General features: G+C 39.7%; 1 protein-coding gene across 3 annotated transcripts in view; it reads left to right on the top strand.

The window, feature by feature from the left end:
* The window catches only part of LOC128666234 (uncharacterized), a 28,334-nt gene extending 3,288 nt beyond the window's left edge, over nt 1-25,046 (top strand). For 2 of the 3 annotated variants that reach the window (XM_053720703.1, XM_053720704.1), the window contains exons 2-6: nt 11,851-12,201; nt 13,707-14,092; nt 18,959-19,119; nt 20,746-20,878; nt 22,442-25,046. In XM_053720703.1, the coding sequence (XP_053576678.1) occupies nt 11,973-12,201; nt 13,707-14,092; nt 18,959-19,119; nt 20,746-20,878; nt 22,442-22,621 (1,089 nt within the window). In that variant the 5' untranslated portion in view covers nt 11,851-11,972 and the 3' untranslated portion in view covers nt 22,622-25,046. The remainder of the gene's footprint in view (nt 1-11,850; nt 12,202-13,706; nt 14,093-18,958; nt 19,120-20,745; nt 20,879-22,441) is intronic. The other variant, XM_053720705.1, reaches the window with a different exon arrangement.
* Nucleotides 25,047-26,554: the final 1,508 nt, after the last annotated feature.

Below are 26,554 nucleotides of genomic sequence, written 5' to 3'. Positions count from 1 at the left end.
AACATAACCTCCTTATAGGCACAGGGCCCCCCACACTCCAGTGTCCTGCAACAGACCCTCCTTATAGGCACAGAGCTCCCACGCTCTACTGTCTTGCAACAGACCCCCCTTATAAGCACAGAGCTCCCACGCTCCAGTGTCCTGCAACAGACCCCCCTTATAGGCACAAGGCCCCCATGCTCCAGTGTCCTGCAACAGACCCCCCTTATAGGCACTGGGCCCCCCACGCTCCAGTGTCCTGCAACAGACCCCCCTTATAGGCACAGAGCTCCCACGCTCCAGTGTCCTGCAACAGACCACCCTTATAGGCACAAGGCCCCCATGCTCCAGTGTCTTGCAACAGACCCCCCTTATAGGCACTGGGCCCCCCACGCTCCAGTGTCTTGCAACAGACCCATCTTATAGGCACTGGGCCCCCCACACTCCAGTGTCCTGCAACAGACCCCCCTTATAGGCACAAGGCCCCCACACTCCAGTGTCCTGCAACAGATCCCCCTTATGGGCACAGAGCTCCCACGCTTCAGTGTCCTGCAACAGACCCTCCTTATAGGCACATAGCTCCCATGCTCCAGTGTCCTGCAACAGACGCCCCTTATAGGCACAGAGCTCCCACGCTCCAGTGTCCTGCAACAGACCCCCCTTATAGGCACAAGGCCCCCACGCTCCAGTGTCCTGCAACAGACCCCCCTTATAGGCACAAGGCCCCCACGCTCCAGTGTCCTGCAACAGATCCCCCTTATGGGCACAGAGCTCCCACGCTTCAGTGTCCTGCAACAGACCCTCCTTATAGGCACAGGGCCCCCACACTGTACTGTCTTGCAACAGACCCTCTTTATAGGCACAGAGCTCCCATGCTCCAGTGTCCTGCAACAGACCCCCCTTATAGGCACAAGGCCACCATGCTCCAGTGTCCTGCAACAGACCCTCCTTATAGGCACAGTGCCCCCATGCTCCAGTGTCCCGCAACAGGCCCCCCTTATAGGCACAGGGCCTGCATGCTCCAGTGTCCTGCAACAGACCCCCCTTATAGGCACAGGGCCCGCATGCTCCAGTGTCCTGCAACAGACCCCCCTTATAGGCACAGAGCCCTCAGGCTCCAGTGTCCTGCAACAGACCCTCCTTATAGGCACAGGGCCCACATGCTCCAGTGTCCTGTAACAGACCCCCCTTATAGGCACAGGGCCCTCAGGCTCCAGTGTCCTGCAACAGACCCCCCTTATAGGCACAGGGCCCTCAGGCTCCAGTGTCCTGCAACAGACCCCTCTTATGGGCACAGGGCCATCAGGCTCCAGTGTCCTGCAACAGACCCTCCTTATAGGCACAGGGCCCGCATGCTCCAGTGTCCTGCAACAGACCCCCCTTATAGGCACAGGGCCCTCAGGTTCCAGTGTCCTGCACAGGGCCGCCACTAGAAATTTTGGGGCCCCTGACTCATCCATTGATCAGGGCCCCCCCCCCCCCTTCCTTTTACATGTGCAATTTTTGACCAAGTGACTAAAACGTATATGCACTTTATTTTTAATTGTCTATTTAAACTTGGAAATGTTGTAAAGGTAGTGACATACACACACACACAGACACACTCGTACACTGAAACACACAAACACACTCACACATAAGGATTCACATATAGACACTCTAGCAAACACGCAAAGAAACACACTCAGACACAGACACCCAAACAGACACTCAGCACTTGTTTACATTGACCTGACAAGTAATGAGGTAAACTACAGTTTTGTAAAAAAAAAGGAGATTTAGAAAACAAAATATGAGTTCTGATTATCTTTTTGTAAAGGAAGATGACAACTAAATTATGACAACAGCATGCAGTGGCTGAAATGAAGGGCCCTGAACTGCCTAAACAATAATTTAAAGGTTAAATGGTGGATTGGTTACTTCCGGAAAGGTCTTGTTAGTCTCAAAGTCTGTAGAAAGATGTGAATAGATAGTAGTAAGGTCAAAATGTCTTAAAAAGGAACAAACAATGGACACACCCACACAAACTCAAACTTGCACATACACCCAAGGAAACACCAACAGAGACAGCCTCAGAAAACACACAAAGACATACACACACACACAGAGACACCCACAGAAAACACACAAAGACATACACACACAGAGAGACAACCACATAAAAAACACAGAAAGACATACATACACACACTCTCACTGAGACATCCACAGAAATCACACAAAGACATACACACACCCTCACAGGGACACCCACATAAAACACACACCCTTACAGAGACATCCACAGAAAACACATACATACATACACACACACACACACCCTCACAGAGACATCCACAGAAAACACAGACATACACACCCACCCTCACAGAGGCATCCAGAGAAAATGCACAAAGACAAACATACACACACCCTCAAAGAGACACCCACAGAAAAAGCTCAAAGACATATGCACACACCCTCACAGACATCCACAGAAAAATGCACAAATACATACACACCCACCCTCACAGAGAGACCCACAGATAAAAAATGCATACACACTCCTAGAGAAACAAACCAAAGTACAAATATATAAACACAGACACCCACAGAAACACTCACAGGAGGAAACATTTATGTACCTTGCATCCCCTAAATCAACAGTGTGCGACATGCATGATAAAAGAATTATAGAAATTAATAGATCACTTTTTAAAGAATCATATTTGTAAATGTGCAAACAAAAATAATTCTGTGAATTCAAAATTGTACATTAATGAGCTGGGTAGATGGCTAGATGAAGAAAAGTACCTTTAAAAGGTTGACATATGTTTGTTTTTTCCCCATTTTCCCCAACCAAGAGCACCACTTCAAATATAGTGTACAAATATTCCCAGCTGTCAGCTGTACTTATGGATTTTGAAAATGCTGTACTCTATATTGTCTTGGTGGGACAATAAGCTGTGGTACTCATACCATTAGATCTGGTTAAATGCAGGATTTAGGCTTATTGATATGTATTTCAAAATTAAGTCAGCTGTAGTGTAAACTGAACAGTTTTAAGTTAACCTGTCTCATTTCAAACACTGAGCAATCTTAGTCTGAGAGTATAAAATTGTATGCAGATGTAAAAATCTTAGATAAAATGCCTCCTTGCATCTGGAAAGTCCTTGCATAAAGGGGCAGTAAACTGGAATGTAATGCATCTACCATTTGTGTATTGAGGAGGAAACATTTCTGCATGGTTTTAAATATAGAATTTCTACAGCATTGTCAAATAATCATAAATACACTGCTGCTAAAAAAAATGTGTTTTTATGGACCCCTAGCCCCACCAAACAACTACTACCACACTGAAGTTACAATCCAAAATTGCACAAAGAAATAAAAAACATTTGCTAAGTAAGTACTACCTCCTCTGCAAATGAAAGTGATCTGCCGTCTGACTCAGGTACACACTGTACAAAGTGCCAAGTCTGTCTCACACTGTGCATAGTGGTTTAGTGCACACTAAGAAATCCTCTCAAATGATAATACTTTACTCCTTGTAATAACATTTCTCATGCTCAATTAGCACTCTGCTGTAGTACCCACTGGTGGCTGCCCAAATTAAAAAAAAAAAAAAAATAAAATTTTTTTTTTTAGTTCTTGCCTCATGGGGCCCCCCTGGCTCATTGGGCCCCTGACAGGAGTCACCCCTGATGGCGGCCCTGGTCCTGCAATAGACCCCCCTTATAGCCACAGGGCCCTCAGGCTCCAGTGTCCTGCAACAGACCCCCCTTATAGGCACAGAGCTCTCATGCTTCAGTGTCCTGCAACAGACCCTCCTTATAGGCACAGGGCCCCCACGCTCCAGTGTCCCGCAAAAGACCCCCCTTATAGGCACAAGGCTCCATGCTCCAGTGTCCCGCAACAGACCCCCTTATAGGCACAGGGCCCACCTGCTCCAGTGTCCTGCAACAGACCCCCCTTAAAGGTACAGGGCCCCCATACTCCAGTGTCCCGCAACAGATTCCCCTTATAGGCACAGGGCCTGCACACGCTCCACTGTCTTGCAAAAGACCCTCCTTATAGGCACAGGGCCTGCACACGCTCCACTGTCTTGCAAAAGACCCTCCTTATAGGCACAGGGCCCTCAGGCTCCAGTGTCCTGCAACAGACCCCCCTTATAGACACAGGGCCCCCCACGCTCCAGTGTCTTGCAACAGACCCTCCTTATAGGCCCAGGGCCCCACTACAGGTTTGTGTACATGATCCCTACTCCTCTTGCTCTTAAAGGACAGTTAACACCAACATTGTTATTTTTAAAAAATATAGATAATCCCTTTACTACCCATTCACCAGTTTTGCATAACCAACATTGTTATATTAATATACTTTATAACATTTAAACCTCTAAATTTCTGCCTGTTTATTAGCCATTGCAGACAGCCTCTTATCACATGGAGACTAATCTATATGAACCATGTAGATAACATTGTGCTGACGCCTTTGGAGTTGTGCAGGACACAGTACTAATTGGCTAAAATGCAAGTCAATAGATAATAAATAAAAAGTAATGTGATCAGAGGGCAGTTTGCAGAGGCTTGGATACAAGGCAATCACAGAGGTAAAAAGTATATTAATATAACTGAGATAAGGGGCAGTCTGCAGAGGCTTAGATACAAGGTTATCACAGAGGTAATATGTATATTAATATAACTGTGTTGGTTATGAAAAACTGGGGAATGGGTAATAAAGGGATTATCTATCTTTTAAACAATAACATTTTTGGAGTTGACTGTCCCTTTAAGGGGTTAATACTTACCTTTACGTGAGAGCGCACTAACACAATCTTCTATCTTTTTAAACAATAAAATGTTTAAAGTAAACTGTGCCTTTAACTGCGTAGTTGCAGCAAGCACAGCTGTCACCCCACTCTAGCTCACCCCATTTCACAACTGTCAGCTCTGCCGCTGATCTTTAGACCAAGGGGGAAGGGACTCACTGTGTCTTCCCATTTCCAATACTTACATTTGCCTCCCTGCTGCCGCCCCCACAGTCACAACTGCAAGCGCAGCTAAGTCACCACTGCACAAGCTCATTTAGCTGTCTGTGAGCAAAGGCAGCACAACACCAGCAGCTTCAGGATGACTAGCGAGGGCATAAAGGGTGACACAACATTTAGCCGGTGGCAATACCACTAGTGGGCGCCCTACATGCCAGGTCCTTTTTGCCCAACCTCTCAGTCCGCCCTAGTGTACAACACACATCCATGTAGTTTTTAAATAGCAATTTCCAACAGTACAGCTGCATGATTTATAAAAAAAAAGTGCTGTGTTGTTTCCTGGAATAGTTAAAGGGACAGTCTACTCGAGAATTTTAAAAAGATAGATAATCCCTTTATTACCCACTCCTCAGTTTTGCATAAGCAACACAGTTATATGAATACACTTTTTACCTCTGTGATTACCTTGTATCTAAGCCTCTTCAGACTGCCCCTTATCTCAGTTATATTAATATACTTTTTACCTCTGTGATTACCTTGTATCTAATCCTCTGCAGACTGCCCCTTATCTCAGTTATATTAATATATTTTTACCTCTGTGATTACCTTGTATCTAAGCCTCTGAAGACTGCCCCTTATCTCAGTTATATTAATATATTTTTTACCTCTGTGATTACCTTGTATCTAAGACTCTGAAGACTGCCCCTTATCTCAGTTATATTAATATACTTTTTACCTCTGTGATTACCTTGTATCTAAGCCTCTGCAGACTGCCCCCTTATCTCAGTTATATTAATATACTTTTTTTTACCTCTGTGATTACCTTGTATCTAAGCCTCTGCAGACTGCTCCTTATCTCAGCGATATTAATATACTTTTGACCTCTGTGATTTCCTTGTATCTAAGCCTCTGAAGACTGCTTCTTATCTCAGTTATATTAATATACTTTTTACCTCTGTGATTACCTTGTATCTAAGCCTCTGCAGACTGCCCCTTATCTCAGTTATATTAATATACTTTTTACCTCTGTGATTACCTTGTATCTAAGCCTCTGCAGACTGCTCCTTATCTCAGTTATATTAATACACTTTTTACCTCTGTGATTACCTTGTATCTAACCCTCTGCAGACTGCCCCTTATCTCAGTTATATTAATATACTTTGTACCTCTGTGATTACCTTGTATCTAAGCATCTTTTGACAGCTCCCTTATTTCAGTTCTTTCGATAGACTTGCATTTTAGCCAATCAGTGCTGACTCATAATTAATCAATGTCATCTATAAGGCACGCATAAACTAGCGCTGTCTAGCTTTTAAAAGCTACAAAAATGCGTTGAGCTAAGACGTGTAATTAGCATATGAGCCTATCAAGGCTTAGTTTTAAACAAAGAATACAAAAGAGAACAAAGCAAATTTGATAATAAAAGTAAAATTGAAAGTCGTTATAAAAATTGCATGCTCTATCTGAATCATGCCTAGACTGTCCCTTTTACGGCTAATGGCGTGACCCCCTTCTGTCAGGTCTAGTAGGGTCTGTCAGCATCAGCACAATTTCTGGTCTCTAACCATATACCAGCCTTCCTATCTCTGGGTCTAGTAGATATTACAGCCTCCCTTTTTCTGGGTCTCTAGCAATAGTATAGCCAATGTAACTTTTCTGGTTTGTAGAAAAAGTTCCTTTTTTCTGAATAACGCCCCTTTTGCTTCATTGAATGGGGACTTGGAGAGGCATGTTACAGTCTACTAGTAGCGAAGAAGGAGTTGTCTTTACCAGCCAATCACGAGTTGTGCACAAACATGCTCTTTGTTTAACCCTTTCCTGACAGTACTTATTTGTCTACATCGGAACAAAGTTTTGATGTAAACAAATGAGTAAAAATTTAAATTACGTGATTGTTCAATCATGGGATCGGGTTAGGAGGGAATGACTGACGTTAGGCATGCCCTCCAGAATGTGATCCCATTTAGCAAGCTGCTATGGATTCAGGATAGCCAAACGGCTAGGACTTTCCATGCGGTCTTATGAGCGCTAAAGCACAGTGCAGTTAGGATGGCATGGGACGTCCTAACGGCGGGAAGGGGTTAAAGTCAGTTAATTTTGTTTGCTGATTTATGATCCATGTTGACTTTTATCAACAAAATGCAACTGCCTAGGAATGAAATTGTTGTTTGTTACAGCAGTTAAAGAGTTAAATGCAGTCCCTCTGCAGGTCACAGTGCAGCGGTCGTAGGGATGAAGGGCAAATAAAAAAGCTCTTGATTCCAGCCAAAATCATACAGAGTATAAAGTTACATGCAGTCACTATAGCAGCACTGGCGGGCAGCCCGAGATTTAAATCATTCCTGTGTCAGATTTCCCAAGGGCACAAGATGTTAATTTTGTAAGGATTTGGCAATTCTGATTTTTACTCATCTAGTCTTCTACCCACTACTGAACTAAAGAAAAAAACATTCTAGGAAATAAATATTTGGAATTCAAGTAAGGTCTGTTTATATTTGTACCGTTATTTTCAAGGTCTGTATTGTTTTCTAACTGGAAACATAAAAACAAACACAACATTTTACTTAATTCTATATTTATTTGCCTTAAATGTAATAAAGTCTTTATTCAAAAGAGAAAAAAAACGCTTTACTGCAGATCTACATCTGTAGGAATATTTTATATATATTTTTGAGATTTTATAGTAAAAACATTTGTTTTGTTAAAGGGACAGTAAAGTCAAAATGACACAAGTGTATTGGATAGTTCTATTATCTATTTAAGTTCTTTTGGTTTCCTTTGTTAAAAAGTAATCCTAAGTGAGCTCAAGAGTGTGCACGTGTCTTTAACCATCTCACAGCAGTTTTTGCAACATTGTTAATAGCAAATTCACAAATCGATACAAACACTGCTGCTAAAGACAACTAAAGACATGTGCACACTCCTGAGCAGCTATCAGCCTACCTAGAGTTAATCTTCAACAAAGGACACCAAGAGAACAAATCAAATAGATAATAGAAGTACATTTTTTAAAATTGCATGTGCATATTTAAATACTAACACTGCGGGGGGCGTGGCCAAGAGGCAGCCATGGTGGACGGAAAATCTTATAGCTCTGTAAGCCGACAATCTACTCTAATATATATCCATAGAGCTATCCTCAGCTAACTTAGAACAATCCTATATTTGGCCTTGTGAACCTACACACAATCAACAGACACTGTTATATTATTACTCTGTAGCCGGGTTATGTGATTTTGGGCAGCTGCATATGTGGTGAGGGCCTGCCACGTGGATCATCGCACCATTCTCACTTTAACTAGCCGGGTGAAACTGATGTGGAGGACTTATTTAGACACATAACCAGCAGCCATTTATGTAGTCTCCCCTGCCTTCAGCCGACTTCTAACAGATCACTCTCTGCAGACTATGGAGGTACAGCGGGCTGCAATGTTGGCCCTCCTCGAAGAGCTAGGGCATCACATGGATCTAAGATATGGCCAGCTGTCTGAGGTTATTCGCTCACTAAGCACTAAAGAAGACAGCGCCTCAGATGAGCCATCGATGGGGCGTTATAGAGAGGAGCAAGCTATGGATGCTCAGACACAGACCAGCAGACCCGCACCCATGATCCAGTACATCCCTGAGACTACCCCTGGCTCACTCATCTCCTTATCATCGGAAGCTGCAACACATCTCTGGGAAAAGGAGGAAGAATCTCTCCCTGAGCGGGCCTTGGATGAGTCGGACCTCCCTCCTCCTATGCATCTAAGTCTTGGAGCAGCAGGACAGTTGTCTAAGCTACGAGGCACTTCAGGCGCCCCGGTCCTCCAGCTGCGTTTGGAGCAGAAGAATATATCACACGCATCCGCCCGATCCCAACTACACGCTATTCAAACCATGAGAGTTGGCTCTACCGGACAGCTGGTAAAGGTCATCTCACAGGACTTGATCTTAAGCCTCTTTCCCATGAAAGCCTATAACGACCTAAGAGCAGAGTATGTGCAGCGCTACAGGAAAAATGGATCTCCAAGGCAAGATGCCACACAGGCACTTACGGGACTTTTGAATAATCAATTTGACCCTGGAGGCAAGTGTCATTGTCTGTCTCCCAGGCATATCAGGTAGAAACTTGAGACTTTAGCATAGTCACAAAGGGTTTGGCAAGCACTTATGGGACTGTTATATAACCAATTTGACCCAGGAGGCGAGTGCTACTGTTTCTCTCCCAGACACACAAGGCAGAAACTTGGGACTCTAGCACAGCCACAAAAGGATATGTCTACTAGCTGACTAGGCATTATTTTCTATTATAGGATATACAGATTCACTATGTAGAGACTACCTGTTTTGTTTCTTCTTGTTTTTTTTTTCTTATTATGTTTATTTGAATAAGTGTAAAAATGATCACAAATGGTTAACCATAGAGTTTCACGTAGTCACATTAGCTGATGTAAACTTTAACTTTGACCCATATTCCTTGCTTTAATTTCACACCCTGACATATAAGGCAGAATTTTAGGTTTCTAGCATAGCTACAAAGGGTATAACTACCAGCTCACTGGGCATTATTTTTTTTTATTTTAGGACATATAGGCTTGCTAAGCAGAGATTCTAGATGCCTAACAATGTGTGCCATAGAGTTCTGAATTAAATAGATATAGGCATCAGTTCAGGACACTGAGTGTGTAGGTTATTGTATATCACTCACTCCAGCAATCCCTTATTTTACTTCTCCCCGTGCATATCCCACTTAGCCCCTTCTAAACTTTAGCACACTTGATAGAGACTCATAAAGAAAGAATAGCACTGTTCTTATGCTAGATCACATCAGTATGTCTATACCTCTGGGTAGATTTTACATAATATTAGTGGCCCTGGCCAGGTCACAGATATTTAGCGGTTTATCCTTCTTATGTTTATAAAGCTATATGCTTTAGAAGTTGTGCGTAATAGGAAACACTTGATTATAGGTCTGAAGTTAAACAAATAATCCTAGTCATGTATTCATATTTAACTTTGCCTGGTGGGATATAGCCAGATAGCCTGAATCTTTAACCATGTACCCTGTACTTGTTGTGCTCCTGTTACTACTTCATCTTTTTTTTTTTTTTTCTATCATAGCACTTGTTTATACCCTTCTACTTAGCTGCAAATCTTTAACAAGGATACCTTAATCCATACTGTGCCCAAGAGTTTTATGTTGTGTTTTTTTTTTTTAAATCAATATTGCTGTTTAAGGGTCTCTAACTACAATTTGCTGGCTTATCAGATTTATGATTATATGACTCATATGTTTAAGTTTTTTATAGGCTCTTCTACTCATATATATCCACCTTAGCTTGTAATTAGATCCCCAAAGGGATACACAGAGTACGTTATAACTGAACATGTCTTAGTGCTATCCCTGCTCTATTTACATGACCCATAACTACTATGCACTTCCCAAGATTCTATATTCGACTCCATATACAAGCTAGATAGGCTACCCATTTCATATTACTATAAACAACTATCTATAACATTGGGATGCATACCCCCGTTCAGATCTATCCTGAGATCCAATATCAGAATGTTTCTCACATTTTACCTTCAACATGAATATTCTCACCCCAGACAGCCCGACCCCCCCTCTTCCCCCTCCCCTCTCCCTTTTTTCTAATACAAGCGGCTCTTGTCCGCTGCACTCTTTTTCCCCTCTTTACACTTTAACCTGAGAAGGCCCAATTTATAAGCTTCCACCCAGTAGTCTATCCTCACTAGATTACTTAGGTCCAAGAGTGACCCTTCTGACATGGGGGGGGAGCATTTTCATTAGTTTCCATCTTTTTCCATCTGGTCTTCGACTTAACATGAAAAATGAAGTCCCTTCTCTTCCATCCAGTCCAGTTTACCAAACTTTGGAGGAACCTTTTAGGGGCCTTATTTTCTTTTGCATTTCTTCCCCTATAGGTGGACTCCAATACCAATTAGCAGACAGATATAATTTTACATGCAGACCCCGAAGTTATTAAAACAGCCTTAATGTTCAATCTCCTTTCATTACAGCTGTATGTTTTGTCATGTAATGCTTTTGTTCCTCTAATGCATGCTTCACTTGTGTATTATTCTGGTCTATGGACGGACCTTGTATGTAATTTTGACTTATGACTTCAATAAAAAAATTTGTTTATAAAATTAAATACTAACACTGCCATTGCCTGGTAAGCATGCTCGATGGACTGTGCACGGGGTCTGATCTAACAATCAGTGCCCCTATGTGTGTACTAGGTGTGTACATGTGTCACTGTTAAAAGCCTTTTTTCTAATGCACTATGCAGTAGTACCCTCATATTATTTACTTTTATTTTAGTTCTTTAATAATAAAAAGCTTAATGAGTTTAACAGCACAATTAAAGGGACAGTAAAGGCATAATTAGGCTATCATGATTTAGACAGAACATACAGTTTCCAATTTACTCCTATAATTTAATTTGCTTCCTTCTCTTCTTATCCTTTGCTGACAGGTTTATCTAGCGAAGCTCAGGAGCAACAAAGAACCTAAGTTCTAGCTGCTGATTGGTGGCTGCATATATACCGATTGTCATTGGCTCACCCATGTGTTCAATTAGAAACCAGTAGTGCATTGCTGCTCCTTCAACAAATGATTCCAAGAGAATAAAGCAACTTTGATAATAAAGAAATAAAATGTTTGGGTTTCATGTCCCTTTTTATATTCTGTATACCATAATCTTACATTAGCTGCACTATCATTTCTAGGTATGCTTTCTCAGAGCAAAGTGCATCTGAAACAATTTACCTGCTTCCCTCCTTAAAACCGGTTTCTTGTGTAGAACATGAAGTCATTGTTGTGCCAGAGTTTGCTTTTTATAAGCTGTAATTCTCATGCCAAGATTCTAACAATTTGTCACTTGCTCTTTCAGCAGATGAGATGGTAGCCTGGCACTGCTGAATACTAAACTGCGTCACTACAATCAGCGGATTCTAATTCAATGACGTCCGTTTTTATTGTACAAGGAAAGCATTCACTGTGTATTGTCTCATCATGAGTCTAGTAAATAAACAAATGGCAGAGAAGGAAGTAGACAATGAAGAATCTGCCCCTCACTGCCAGGTCTTTACCATAGCGCCGCAGATAAAGAAACGGAAGCTGGTGATTCATCTGGACCTGAACAACACAATCCTGGTATCAGATGCGGTGTGCAAGCAAGGCCCCAGCGCGGCCCTGAATGTGTATCTGAGCACTGTTACCTGGGGACAAATGAGCGACAAAGGTAATGGGGCCTACACAATATCACACAGAGACAACAATATCGTTATCGTAAATCACTCAAACGATAATGCGAGGTCACAATAATTTTACCATAATAATTTTACCTTTCACAATGCGATTTACCAATCAATATTACGAGTTGAGCTTTGGAAAAAACTATATATATGTTATACACTTCTGCAGCCTGAGAAAAATTCAGTTTCATAACTAATATTCGTTGGAAATTATTTGCCTGAATATTCGTTGGCTGCCCTATTTGGCAATCTTTTAGTTTTAAACAAAACAAATACTGAATATTCGTAGAACTTTTACATTAGTTTTAGTTTAACGATTGTAAATATTCCCCTGCAGCTTACCTTTAGCGGACTGGAGAGCCGCGCTAATATCGCTTGTCTTCTTCACAGAGCCCTAGCTGTGCTAATAGGTTGCTTAGTGCGGCAACTCCTAGGTCCTGCACTAAAGAACCTTCTCCTTAATGCAGTTCCTGGGAGCCACTGTGCTAAGCCTACTATTAGTGCAGCTGTGAAGAAGAGGAGCAGATTAGCGCGGCTTTCCAGCTCGCTAAATGTAAGTATTTAACCCCTTAAAGGGACATTATACACTCATTTTTTCTTTGCATAAATATTTTGTAGATCTATTTTTATAGCCCATAAAGTTGTTTTTTTTTTTTTAAATGTATAGTTTTGCTTATTTTTCAATAACATTGCTCTGATTTTCAGACTCTTAACCAAGCCCCAAAGTTTTATGTGAATACCGTCAGCTACCTTCTCCAGCTTGCTCCTGTTTGTATAAAGAGTCTTTTCATATGCAAAAGAAGGGGGAGGGGGGATTGTCTTATTTCACACTTGCAGTGGGCTTTCCAACAACCTTTTCAACAGAGCTAAACTGAATGCTTCTAAGTAAGTTTTTAAACAGTTTTATACTGGATTTTTATATCAGTATCTGTGCATCTTATTCTTTATAGTAGTGTCTATTACATGCAGTTATATGAAAATGAGTGTATACTGTCCCTTTAAAGGTAATTTAAAGAACACTAATCAATACTGATGAATTTGGTTAGTATTTATTTATGTTTTCATTTCTTCACAATTTTGTTGGTGTTTTCATTAAGATATTTGTTTTGTTAAAAATAAACGAATATCAGAATGTTGCATCCCTTTGGCACACAAAGGGGTTAACAGATGTAATAAATTGTTTAATTAAAGGGACAATGTACTCAGACAAGCAACTGACAATAATTAATAGTATTCAAAGCAGCTGCAGGAGTACCCTTTTCAAACAGGTTGGACTGTTTCTCCCACTGTGCACTTAGAGATTGATTTCTGCTGCTGTAGAGAATACTGTAATATTGGAATTTTCAGTATAGGCAAAATCAGATATTTCAAATGACAAAATAAAAGTAAATGAGCTATTTGTAAAGAATGTAACACACTAAGCAGCTAAAATGGAGCAGATTAAAAGAGAACAATTCTCAGTGCTATATCCCTGTAATTTTATGTCTTCCAGGAGAATGGACTTGGTTGAATGATTGCACTTCGGTGTCACCGTCTTGCCCAGACGCCATTAACTACTTTTCCCAGTTTGGTCGTAGTTCAGATTTCACTGACACCCCAATGGGACAGTGCTTCAAGGATGTACAGAATCGTCACTTGCAGTTGCTAGAGTGGCCGGGAGAAGCCGACAGCGTGTTCACTCTGCTGGGAGAGGATAAAAAGAGATACCACTTCATCCTTCCCTCCTTCTTCCACTTGCTCGAGAGGCTGCACCAGCAAGGGAGACACTTTTCTGTGTTGCTGCGGACGTATGGCACAGACCTTGCCCGCGTGTTACCCGTTGTTCAGGCAGCTTTGAAGGGAAAACACCCGCTTTTCCCTCAATTACGAGATGTGCCGGTAAATAGATTTCTCTATGAGAAAGATATTCTTAATTTACTATTTACTATTCACATTTAAGTTATAACGGTGCCTTAAAGGTTTGTGAAACCCAATTTGTTTTCATGATTCAGATGGAGCATAGAATTTTTAATCAACTTTCCAATTTAATTCTATTATCACATTTTATTTATTTATTCTATTGCACTACTGGGAGCTATCTGAGCACATTGGGTGAGCCAATTACAAGAGGCATATATGTGCAGCCACCAGGCCCGCCACTAGAAATTTTGGGGCCCCTGACTTAACCATTGATCAGGGCCCCCCCCCCCCTCTTTTGACATGTGCAATTTTTGACCAAGTGACTAAAACGTATATGCAATTTATTCTTAAGTGTCTATTTAAACTTGGAAATGTTGTAAAGGTAGTAACATACACATAGACACACTCATACACTGAAACACACACATAAGGATTCACATATAGACACTCTAGCAGACATGCAAAGAAACACACAAACACATACAGACACCCAAACAGATACTCAGCACTTGTTTACATTGACCTGACAAGTAATCAGGTAGAGATTTAGAAAACAAAATATGGAGTTCCAATTATCTCTTTGTAAAGGAAGATGCCAACTAAATGATGACAACAGTATGCAGTGGCTGAAAGGAAGGGCTGAACTGCCTAAAAAATAATTTAAAGGTTAAATGGTGGATTGGTGACTTCCGGAAAGGTCTCGTTAGTCCCAAAGTCTGTAGAAAGCTGTGAATAATCAGTAGTAAGGTCAAAATGTCTTAAAAAGGAAAAGACAATGGACACACACACACAAACTCAAACTTACACATACACCCAAGAAAACACAGACAGAGACAGCCTCAGAAAACACACAAAGACATACATACACAGAGATACAACCATAGAAAACGCACAAAGACATACATACACACACCCTCACTGAGACATCCACAGAAAACACACAAAGACATACACACACCCTCACAGAGACACCCACAGAAAACACACACCCTCACAGAGACATCCACAGAAAACACAGACATTCATACATAGATATATACACACACACACACCCTCACAGAGACATCCACAGAAAACACAGACATACATACATATATACACACACACCCTCACAGAGACATCCACAGAAAACACAGACATACACACTCACCCTCACAGAGGCATCCAGAGAAAATACACAAAGACAAACATACACACACTGTCACAGAGACACCCATAGAAAAAGCTCAAAGACATATGCACACACCCTCACAGACATCCACAGAAAATGCACAAAGACATAGACACCCACCCTTACAGAGAGACCCACAGAAAAAATACATACACACTCATAGAGACACAAACCAAAGCACAAAGACATAAACACAGACACCCACAGAAACACTCGCAGGAGGAAACATTTATGCACCTTGCATCCCCTAAATAAACAGTGTGTGACATGCATGATAAAAAAAAATGCAGAAATAAAGAGATCACTTTTTAAAGAATCATATTTGTAAATGTGCAAACAAAAATAATTCTGTGAATTCAAAATTGTACAGTAATGATCTGGGTAGATGGCTAGATGAAGAAAAGTACTTTAAAAGGTTGACATATGTTTGTTTTTTTCCCCCATTTTCCCCAACCAAGAGCACCACTTCAAATATAGTGTACAAATGTTCCTATCTGTCAGCTGTTCTTATAGATTTTGAAAATGCTGTACTCTATATGATTAGATCTGGTTAAATGCAGGATGTAGGCTTGTTGGTATGTATTTCAAAATTAAGTCAGTTATAGTGTAAACTGAACAGTTTTAAGTTAACCTGTTTCATTTCAAACACTGAGCAATCTTAGTCTGAGAGTATAACATTTTATGCAGATGTAAAAATCTTAGATAAAATGCCTCCTTGCATCTGGAAAGTCCTTGCATAAAGGGACAGTAAACTGGAATGTAATTATATATATATATATATATATATATATATATATATATATATATATATATAAATAAAAAAAAATGCATATCTGCCAAAAAGGGCACCTACCATTTGTGTATTGAGGAGGAAACATTTCTGCATGGTTTTAAATATAGAATTTATACAGCATTGTCAAATAATCATAAATACACTGCTGCTAAAAAAAAATTGTTTTTATGGACCCCTGGCCCCACCATACAACTACTACCACACTGAAGTTACAATCCGAAATTGCACAAAGAAATAAAAAACATTTGCTAAGTCCTACCTCCTCTGCAAATGAAAGTGATCTGCTGTCTGACTTGGCATACACTGTACAAACAAAGTGCCAAGTCTGTCTCACACTGTGCATAGTGTTTTAGTGCACACTCAAAAATCCTCTCAAATGCTAATACTTTACTCCTTCTAATAACATTTCCCATGCTCAATTAGCACTCTGCTGTAGTACCCACTGGTGGCTGCCAAAATGTAAGGAAAAAAAAAATAATTTTTTTTTTTTTGTTCTTGCCTCATGGGGCCCCCCTGGCCCATTGGGCCCCTGACAGGAGTCACCCCTGTCACCCCCTGATGGCGGCCCTGGCAGCCACCAATCAGCAGCTAGCTCCTGGTCAAGGCCAGCTTGGCCTACCAGGATACCAGGAGTTTTCCCGGTGGGCTGCAGCAGCTGGGGCTGTAAAGCTACAATTTAAAGGGGGTGATTAATGGATGCAATTGGGTTGCAGGTGCCTATATAACAACAATCTGGCACTTTTAATACAAACATAATATAATTCTGAAAAAAAATATTGGCTAAAGGAGTATCCAAGTAATCAGAAAATAGGGCTGGTCTCTAAAGTTTACAGGGCTGCTTTTTATTCCCAGTCTGGCCCTACTCCCGGTAGTTCAGTACTGCTACTAGAGAATGAAGCAAATTAGATAATTGGAAACCTGTTTCAATACTGTATGATCTATCTGAATCATGAAAAATAGGGGTTTCAGGTCCCTTTTAATTATTACAATTAAAACAATAGGATTTTAAATACCATAGTTTTGTAAATGTGGCAAATATTTCTTAAAAGGTGCATAAAACACTCTGAGATATGCTCTGAGTATATATTTTGCATGTACTGAAGACTAAGGCTAACCCTGCTACATATATGACTCTAATGGCCCCAGGAGAGATAAGATAATATATCACAAAACAAGGCAGGTTTTGCTAACAAAATGGCAATGGTAAGACAAGTCTACACAAGTCCAGATTGACTTCTTTAAATAATGTGTGCGTTGGGGCTTTTTGTCATTGTAAATATGATGTTACTGTGCAGGTAATTAGAAAGCTTTCACATCCAGTCAGTATAACTTATTGCAAGATAGTAAGGATAGTTTTGTTATTAACAAAAAGCGAGCTATACAGTGCTTTGCAGTGCATTATGATTGTATTATTTGAAAACATTTTAAATTTAAAAATGTCCCTTTAACACATCTTTTTAAAATAGATGCTAAATATCTAAATTTGTTTTTATCATTGACTTTATTTTAAAATAACTGATCTGAAAGCTTATTTTATTTATATAAGAATAGTGGAGTAATTTGCTGTGCTGCAGAATGAAATCTATTTATAAACTTCATATTTATTTTTATGCAAAAAAATAAATAAAAAGTCTGCAGTGCTTAAAGAGAATGTCAATTTTGTCTTATTTTAACCAATTTTAATATTGCTTTCAAGTTAATAAAGAAAACCGCCGCTTTATTTTAAAAACAAAAAACAAAATTAAGGTTATATTTTTATTACCAAATTTGCTCCGTTTTAGGTAGCAGCTCCTCCCACCCGCAACTTCCGGATTTAATCCCCTGTAAGGTATACAGCAGTCCCACCCACTGTATACGTAAAGTCAATGCGCGCTCCCGGCTTTGCTATACACAGCGCATGTGTTGCGTACTTACCAAGCGCTCTGAAAATTGCTTCTAAAATGACCCATAAGTGTAATAGCGCATGCGCTAAATGTGAACGTGCGTGAGAGCTCTGTGTGACGGCTTCCAAACACAGGCGCATTACATACGAGTGACGTAGTCGAAAGGGGTTTGGTCCCCCCGTGGTTGATCGGATTATTGGTTGACACAAGCGAGCCTACAATGTCAATCATTAATCCAAGATGGCGGGCGGAGGATTGAGATGACGATCGTAATGAAATAAAGCTCAAATACTAGTTAATTAGAGGTTTGCTGAAAAAATGATAAATTAAAGTGGCAGTATTTTAAGGTCAGCGTTTAAGCAGTGTTTAGCATTGAGCTTGACTTTACATTCACTTTAAAGGGATATGAAACCCAAAATTTGTCTTTCACGATTCTGATAGAGCGTACGATTTTAAACAACTTTCTAATTTACTTCTACTATTAATTTTCCTTCATTTCTGGAGCACTTTATGGCAGCATTTTTTGCAAGAATGTTATCCATTTACAAGAGCACTAGAGGGCAGCACTATTTCCTGTCATGTAGTGCTACAGATGCCTACCTAGGTATCTCTTCAACACAGAATATCAAGGGAATGAAGCTAATTTGATAATAAAAGTAAATTGGGAACTTTTTTTTTAATATTATGTTCTGTCTGAATCACAAAATATTTTTTTTAGGTTTCATATCCCTTTAAAGCTTGCTCAATTGTGTATGTTGAAAAAAAATTGCAACCTTTTCATTTTCCTAGATGATCACCCTCATTGGTAAAATAATTTCCCTTTAGTTAGTAAATAATATGCAGATGCTTTGGAAAAATAACATTTAATAAATGCATTTTTTTAGGTACCCTACAGTACTTTTAATACAACAGCTTATATTGTTACTAAATGATTCATTATAAATAGCTTTTCAGATAGAGAGAAATAAACTTCTGTTGTGTGATACATTTTATTGTAGCTCTGCGTAGATCTCACCCCAGGACGGATCCGCTGCAGTAAACGAGACGTAGTGCTTACTCGTGGATCGGAACGCGTTTCTACTAAAGCAAACAATAAAAACATCTATGACTTCTTTAATACCGTGACTGGGATAGGAGGTTTTCAAGATCATTTTGACTGGTGAGCAACTGGGAATTATTGGTAACCTACTAAAAAAATACACCTATGGAATTATATGTGTTACTAAACCGAATATTTCTCCTTAGTTCTTCCTGAATAGAATATCTAAACAGGAGACTTCTGAGGTATAAAAAGGCATCAATTATACATAAATAATTATCGTCACAGTATTCAACATCAAACACATATGAAGTGTAACTCCAGAGGAATGTGCGCACACTCTCATAGTCACATGCTCTCACGCACAAGGTCACGCTTCTCATGCACACTCACTCTCTCTCTCACGCTCCTAATACACTCATTTGTAAGAGAAATTACTCTTAAAATGAATTCCCATTTAGAACAACCCAATGTGCTTTCATTATTTATGTTTTCTGATTTTCCTGTAATTTACTTTTGCATTTTGTGTTTTTTACAATCCCTCAGAGAGGCTGGAGTGCATACTGCATACATTTTCTGACCCTGCTACATGATATACCTTTATTGCTTAGGGCAGGGCACAAGCTTATTTACATTTAGCCTTTGATTTATCATGGCAAAGGACACCAGGTAGCACACTTGTGAGGCTTTTCAATGGGTGTGTCCCTTGTTTGCCCAGAAACAGCAAAATACTACAAGTTTAGCTAATAATGATTTTAATTGCTTATATATTCTATATTTATTTATTTTACATAACTTAAACTGCCCATTTAAAAAGCAAGCACATCACCCACTGTAGGGCACCTGCTGGATCCTTTTATTCCATAGTGACACTGCTGGTGGTGAGTTCTCTGTCCCAGTCTAGCTCAGTACTGCACACACAATCAGTAATGGTCCTACAGGCACCAGACACTTGTCCCTTTTATGTGTGTGTGATGTCCCTTGCAGCCACCACAGTCATACATGGGCACCAGTATCTGCTAGGCTAGACATACTTTACTGACACACTTGCTGGCTTAGGGGTTAACAAACCATAGGATATCTCATATGTTCCTGTGTATGCGTGTGTGTGTGTGTGTGTATGTATGTATGTATGTATGTATGTATGTATATGTATATATATATATATATATATATATATATATATATATATATATATATATATATATATATATATATATATATATATATCCACAACTCCAATAGGTAAGTCCAGCACCTTTCTTTCTTTGTTATTTCAACATCTTTTATCCTTTCTTAGTTAGTGCACGTACGCTTAGTGAGGTCTGCCAGCCTCGCATATACATATAGTGAAACAAATAGGTAGCGTCAGCACTTTTTAGTAAAAGTATCCATGTTTTATTGAGGTAACAAACAAAATAAAAACAGCAACGTTTCGAGTCAACACAGACCCTTAGTCATGCTCACTAAGGGTCTGTGTTGACTCGAAACGTTGCTGTTATTTTGTTTGTTACCTCAATAAAACATGGATACTTTTACTAAAAAGTGCTGACGCTACCTATTTGTTTCACTATTTGTTTCACTATATATATATATATATGTATGTATGTATGTATGTATGTATGTGTGTGTGTATGTATATGTGTATATATATATGTAGTCTTGTTATAAAGACGGCACTCGCTGGATATATATACATATATAATATATTTTGTTATTAAAAAAAGTCACCTTGCACTTTCATAGGTGGGCACGGAATAATTTTTCCAGCAGGGGTGGGAAACCATTCTGGATCGATCCTAACGACTGTGATGTCCAACATATATTTATAGATGATAACATTCGTATAAATGAAGAAGACTCCATTGTTAACTGCCAGGTAAGCTTCAGACATCTGTGTTATGCACTCTGTGCACACTCAGGGCTACTGACCCTCTATAGATTAGTATATAACCTACAGCTTGTGGTGAGCACGTAGTAATCTCAATCCCATATAATAGATCATTGTGTAGAACAGCTGTAATGTCAGCTCACACAGGAGCAGGGGATTCTGGGTAATCTAAGTGCAATAGCTGTTGGCTTATTGTAACCACATGGCTTTAGCTTGTATTGTAACACAGATCAGTAGATTTACAGCCTTATATATGTATAAGACTCACTGAGACACAAAATATCTAATAATCATACTGTAATGTAATTAGGGGATGTGCTGGACTTGCTTTGTAAAATCAGAAGCAAAGAATACTTCTCCCAATGTCCCAACAATCACTTTGCCTAATGTATAAAAACTGCAATTTATGAAAAATAGTAAAGAAATGAGTACACAAAATATATAGATAATAAATATAGAGTAAGCATCAAACAAAATGTTGTTTTTTATTTTCTGTAATATATATATATAGTAAGTAAGCAAAGCAGGCTTGCACTCGCTGGTCTTTAAATAACAGGTGCCTGTTAATGTGAAGTTTCGGGAACGTATCCCCTTCCCCGAAATGTCACATTTAAAGGCACCTGTTTTAAAGACCAGCGAGTGCAAGCCTGCTTTGTTTGCTTACTATGATAATCTGCATGCACCCTGGTAATTTAACTATGAAGTAAGAGTGCTCCCCTTAAGGTGTAATTTTATATATATATATATATATATATATATATATATATATATATATAAAATTTATTTTTAAATGGCTTAAAGTTTTGTTTTTATACATTGGGCACAGTAACTGCTGTAGAAGCATTTAAAGTATATTTTAAAAAGAAATAAAAGTCACAATTAAACTTCCATAGTTCAGACAGTGTGCAATTTCAAGAGCCTTTTCAATTTACTTCTGTTATCAGTTACTTTGTTCCTTTAGTATCCTTTGTTAAAAAGCATATATAGGTAGGCTCAGGAGCAGCGCTGCAATACTGGGAGCTAGCTGCTGATTGTTGGCTACACACATATACCTTTTTGTAATTGGCTCCGCAGTTCTGTGGAGTGTTTAGCGTGATAGAATAGCTTGCAGCAGAAGTGATATTCGCTAATATTCCATAAAGGTTATTAAATGTTTTTATTTTATTTCTCCCTAAAGTCTAAACATAATATCAAAGATCAAACATATATTGTTATCTCTGTCTCTATAACATCTGCTGAATATGCATCTGTCAAAAGAACAGTACCTCGATCAGTTCATCTGGCAGTGCACAGTAATTTATACTTTACTGCGTGACAATAATCTTTTCATTCTTCACCTACCTCCAGTGGAGGCAAAGACAAGACTGATTACTATAGAGGTGGGTGGGGTTATAAAGAGCTCTGGGTTTAGGAATCTTTGCCTCGTCCCAGTGGCAGGAAAGGTAATTCTCAGGTGTAATGGATCATGGACTCTTATCACCTATATGAAAGAAAATAAATTCACCTGGCACCTATGACAATAATATTTTCATTCTTCCTGTTCTGCATTAGATGCTGCTACAAGATGAAAACGGACATCGGCTGCGCATTGTTCCCACGGCTGAGCTGTATAAGATTTGCTTGGTGCAGACAGACCTTCTCAGGGCCATTGCTGATATTGATTATTTTGTTAAATGTATTCAACTTTGTGAGGAAAACTATGATCAATATCTCTCTAACCTTCATGAATGATAGACCTGAAAGCTGCTGACATTCTGGTCTCTTTTTATACTGTACAAAATATTTGCACATAGTGCGCAAGAATAGGAACAGAGATGACTTGAAGGGACACAGAATGCCAATCCGGTGCCATGTTAGATGAGGCAGAATTATTGGTATTAACTGGCACTTTCCCCATCTGGTGACCCATGCACAATATGAACAAAGAGATAAGGTAGTGTGTGAGGAACATTTTGTTTTAAGTTGCCCATACAATGCCTGAGCTACACAAACCCTCCAAGTCCTGCTCCCCACATATCTGCTTTATTTTATTTTCCACGGGTAATGACTAACCTACTGAGTTTAGATACTGTCTGTATTTTTATTATATATCATGGAGCATTTATATACAGGTGGCCCTCGGTTTACAACGGTTCAATTTGAACCGTTTCAGAATAACAACCTTTTTTTTCAGTCATGTGACTGCTATTGAAAAGCATTGAGAAGCAGTGCATTGATTAAAATAGCCATTAGGTGGAGCTGTCCGCTTGTGTTGCAGCAAAGATATGCAAGCCAAGCAAGCTTAAATTAATCAGTTTAACCAGACCTGAGCTATCGAGCAGCTTGCAAAGGAACAAGCTCTTCCTGTCTATAAATCAGTCCAGATTGGAATGCATAGAAATAACTGTTTGCAGAAAAATTCAAGTAAAGTCTGTGTTGTGTGATTATTTTATTAGGTTTATAATGCTGTTTAGCAAAGGTTTTTGTTCATTTAACTTAGTTTAATTATATATGCTGTGTTGTGTGATTATTTTATTAGGTTTATAATGCTCTTTAGTGTTTAAAGTCGTCATTTCAAAGCTTTAAAAATAATGTATTAGGTGTTACTTATGCCAATTTTGAGAGGGGCCTGGAACCTAACTCCCTCACTTCCCATTGACTTACATTATAAACTGGGTTTCAATTTACAATGGTTTCGATTTACAACCATTCCTTCTGGAACCTAACCCCGGTGTAAACTGAGGGCTACCTGTATAGTAGACAGAAGGAGCCCTAACAGATGAGAAATTTGTATTTATATTCATTGCTGTTGCTTTTTATTCACATGAAACCTCTGGCAGGTCCTGCACTGCCGTAGCCTGGCACTATACTGAACGTATGAAAACCCTATGCACATTAGTTATTCACTCATATGTGCTCTTGTGTGCAGGGGTCATATTGCGGCTTTTAAGCATAAAAAATAAACGCTATCTACAGCATATCAGTGATAACAAATGGTTGGCAGATTATGGGAAAGCTTAGATTGCTTGGTCTGTGTCCACTCAGGTTGTAACATATCCTAGTTATTAGTGACCTACAGCTTGGATAACTCTTAAGAGGCATCTGTCTTATAATACTGAGAAGGACAGCCCTGTCCAAGAATAGAAGGGAGTTTTCCTCTGAATGAGGGACATAACAATGGGCATCCATGGGGAGGGGGAAGATGGGGCAAAACCTCTTTCCTGGCTAGGGTATATGTCTACTCTTACCCTGTGGTAGCTGAAAAAGAGAGCTTAACTCAACCCCAGTGCAACTCTGAGGTACAAGTGACTCCTTTTTGGAAAGTGGAGAATATCTTCTTTCAGCGAAGGGTCACTTGATCTTCTGGGTATCACATGGTCTGTGCAATCATGGCACAAGTCTACATGAAATAGAAGAATCTCCCTGGTCACTTGACCCTTTGGTTATCATGGTCAATATAAAGGGTACAATTTCTAATTGCATAATACACCAGGTTTAGAGTAATACTAGGGAGAAAGCTCTGTAAATGTCTTAACCCCACAAAATTAAATCCATTAATCTATTAGATGAAGTAGATGCTCCTTTTTTTAACTAAACGGTAACATGACCTATGATGTTCTGGCAAATTAGCCTGTTTGCGGGCGCACAATAAATTAGCGCTTCACTTGTAATCTAGCCCATAATGTGCTAATACAATGTACAAAATGGTGACTCAATAGGTTAAATTTAATTCTATTATAATGCCATAATTCCTCTCTTCTAACACTGCAGATGCAGTACTGTAAAATGACACATTTCTCAGGAAAGACAAACATAAACAAATGTACTGTACGTTCATTATTTTTCCTGCTATTTCTGTACTTGTGAGAAGTGTGCTTTTTTTCACTCCTCCAGGGATGCATATTGTACAGTGATTTCTTAGAAGAGCTATACATGAGCTTGTGCACTGCTCTGATTGGCCACAGCAAAGGAGAGCAGGTAAACATACTCTAGATGGTTTTCAAGGAGAATGTTACTGGACTGTTTGGGGATTCCAAACACTAAACATTTTGCTACTAAAATTAGAGTTTTATATTTTTAAACATTTATTGTGTATTTATGTCTCTTTAGGTACGTAATTGCTAATTTATACTATATATTGCATATAAATATATATTATCCTCCCTCGATCACAGCAGGGACCTGACTTGTCACTTTGTCTCTCTAGTTTTACTTTATATAGAGGCTGAGGGGCTGATTTAACAAGCTGTCATTCGGTCCAAATGCAGCTGTTTCCGCACGAGCCTTGAGGCAGCTGATCCTTAACTCGTCCACCAGCTCTGAGGCTGCGGACATCAATCTGCCCGATCATATACGATTGAGTTGATTGATACCCCTGCTAGCGGCCAATTGGCTGCGAATCTTCAGGAGGCGGCATTGCACAAGCAGTTCACCAGAACTGCTTGTGCAATGTTAAATGCTGACAGCGCATGCTGTCGGCATTCAGCTATGTCTGTTGGACATGATACGCCGTGCGGATCATGTCAGACAGACACTTGATAAATCCGCCCCTGAATCTTATTGGGCAGCCAGAGATGAGATACTACCACCTGGAAGGGATAAGGGTATGTACATTGAACTTGCCAGAAGTATGTGCAGCAGCAAACACTAGTACAATAGAACTTTAATCAAACTTTCCATCTACGATATAAGTTGTATTGGCCTTTCGTTCACTTGCAGTTAAAGACCGCTGCTTTGCTAGCCTCTTTGCCACCTCTTGTTTGGCGAAATTCAATCTCCTCTGTCTTTTCTGACCAGGGAGATTGACAGCTCCTGCCCACGCGTGATTGGCTGTGTGCGGGCAGGGGGCGGGATTGCACGCGGGTGCAAAATAGAGCTCGTGTGCAATGCTGAGTTCCTCCAGGAGAATTCAGACCGCCAGAGGCGAGCTGCGGCGGACAGGGGAGCGTATATGCGCCCCGTCCGCCTCAGCTTGATAAATCGCCTCCATAGGGCAGCAGTTTTGCAAGAATGTTAACCATTTGCAAGAGCACTAGATGGCAGCACTAAATCCTGCGATGTAGCGCTACAGACAGCTACCTAGGTATCTCTTCTACACAGAATATCATGGGAATTAAGCAAATTTGATAATAGAAGTAAATTAAATTGGAAACTTTTTTAGAATGGTTTGCTCTGTCTGAATCATAAAATAATTTTTGTAGTTTAATTTTCATTTAAAGTACAAACAAGTGCAAAACTAAATGTTCTAACGCTAGAGAGCACTTTCTTATTGCACTATTATTTGCATACAACTATATTGGTTAAACACATAGTTAACGTCAGAGCCAGAGCACCTCTTTACATTGGCAAATTGTTTGCAACTCCTATTATTATAATACAGTCCAAAATAAACACCTTGTGTGACATGTGATACTATATATATATTTAATATATATATATATATATATATATATATACAGGTGACCCTCGTTTTACAACGGTTCAATTTACACCGTTTCAGAATAACAACCTTTTTTTCCAGTCATGTGACTGCTATTGAAAAGCATTGAGAAGCAGTGCATTTATTAAAATAGCCAGTAGGTGGAGCTGTCCGCTTGTGTTGCAGCAAAGCCAAGCAAGCTGAAATTAATCAGTTTAACCAGACCTGAGCTATCGAGCAGATTTCAAAGGAACACAATCTTCCTG

Source organism: Bombina bombina, chromosome 7 (genome assembly GCF_027579735.1).
Source record: "Bombina bombina isolate aBomBom1 chromosome 7, aBomBom1.pri, whole genome shotgun sequence".
NCBI lineage: Eukaryota > Metazoa > Chordata > Amphibia > Anura > Bombinatoridae > Bombina > Bombina bombina.
This window is presented reverse-complemented; position numbering and strand designations above follow the sequence as displayed.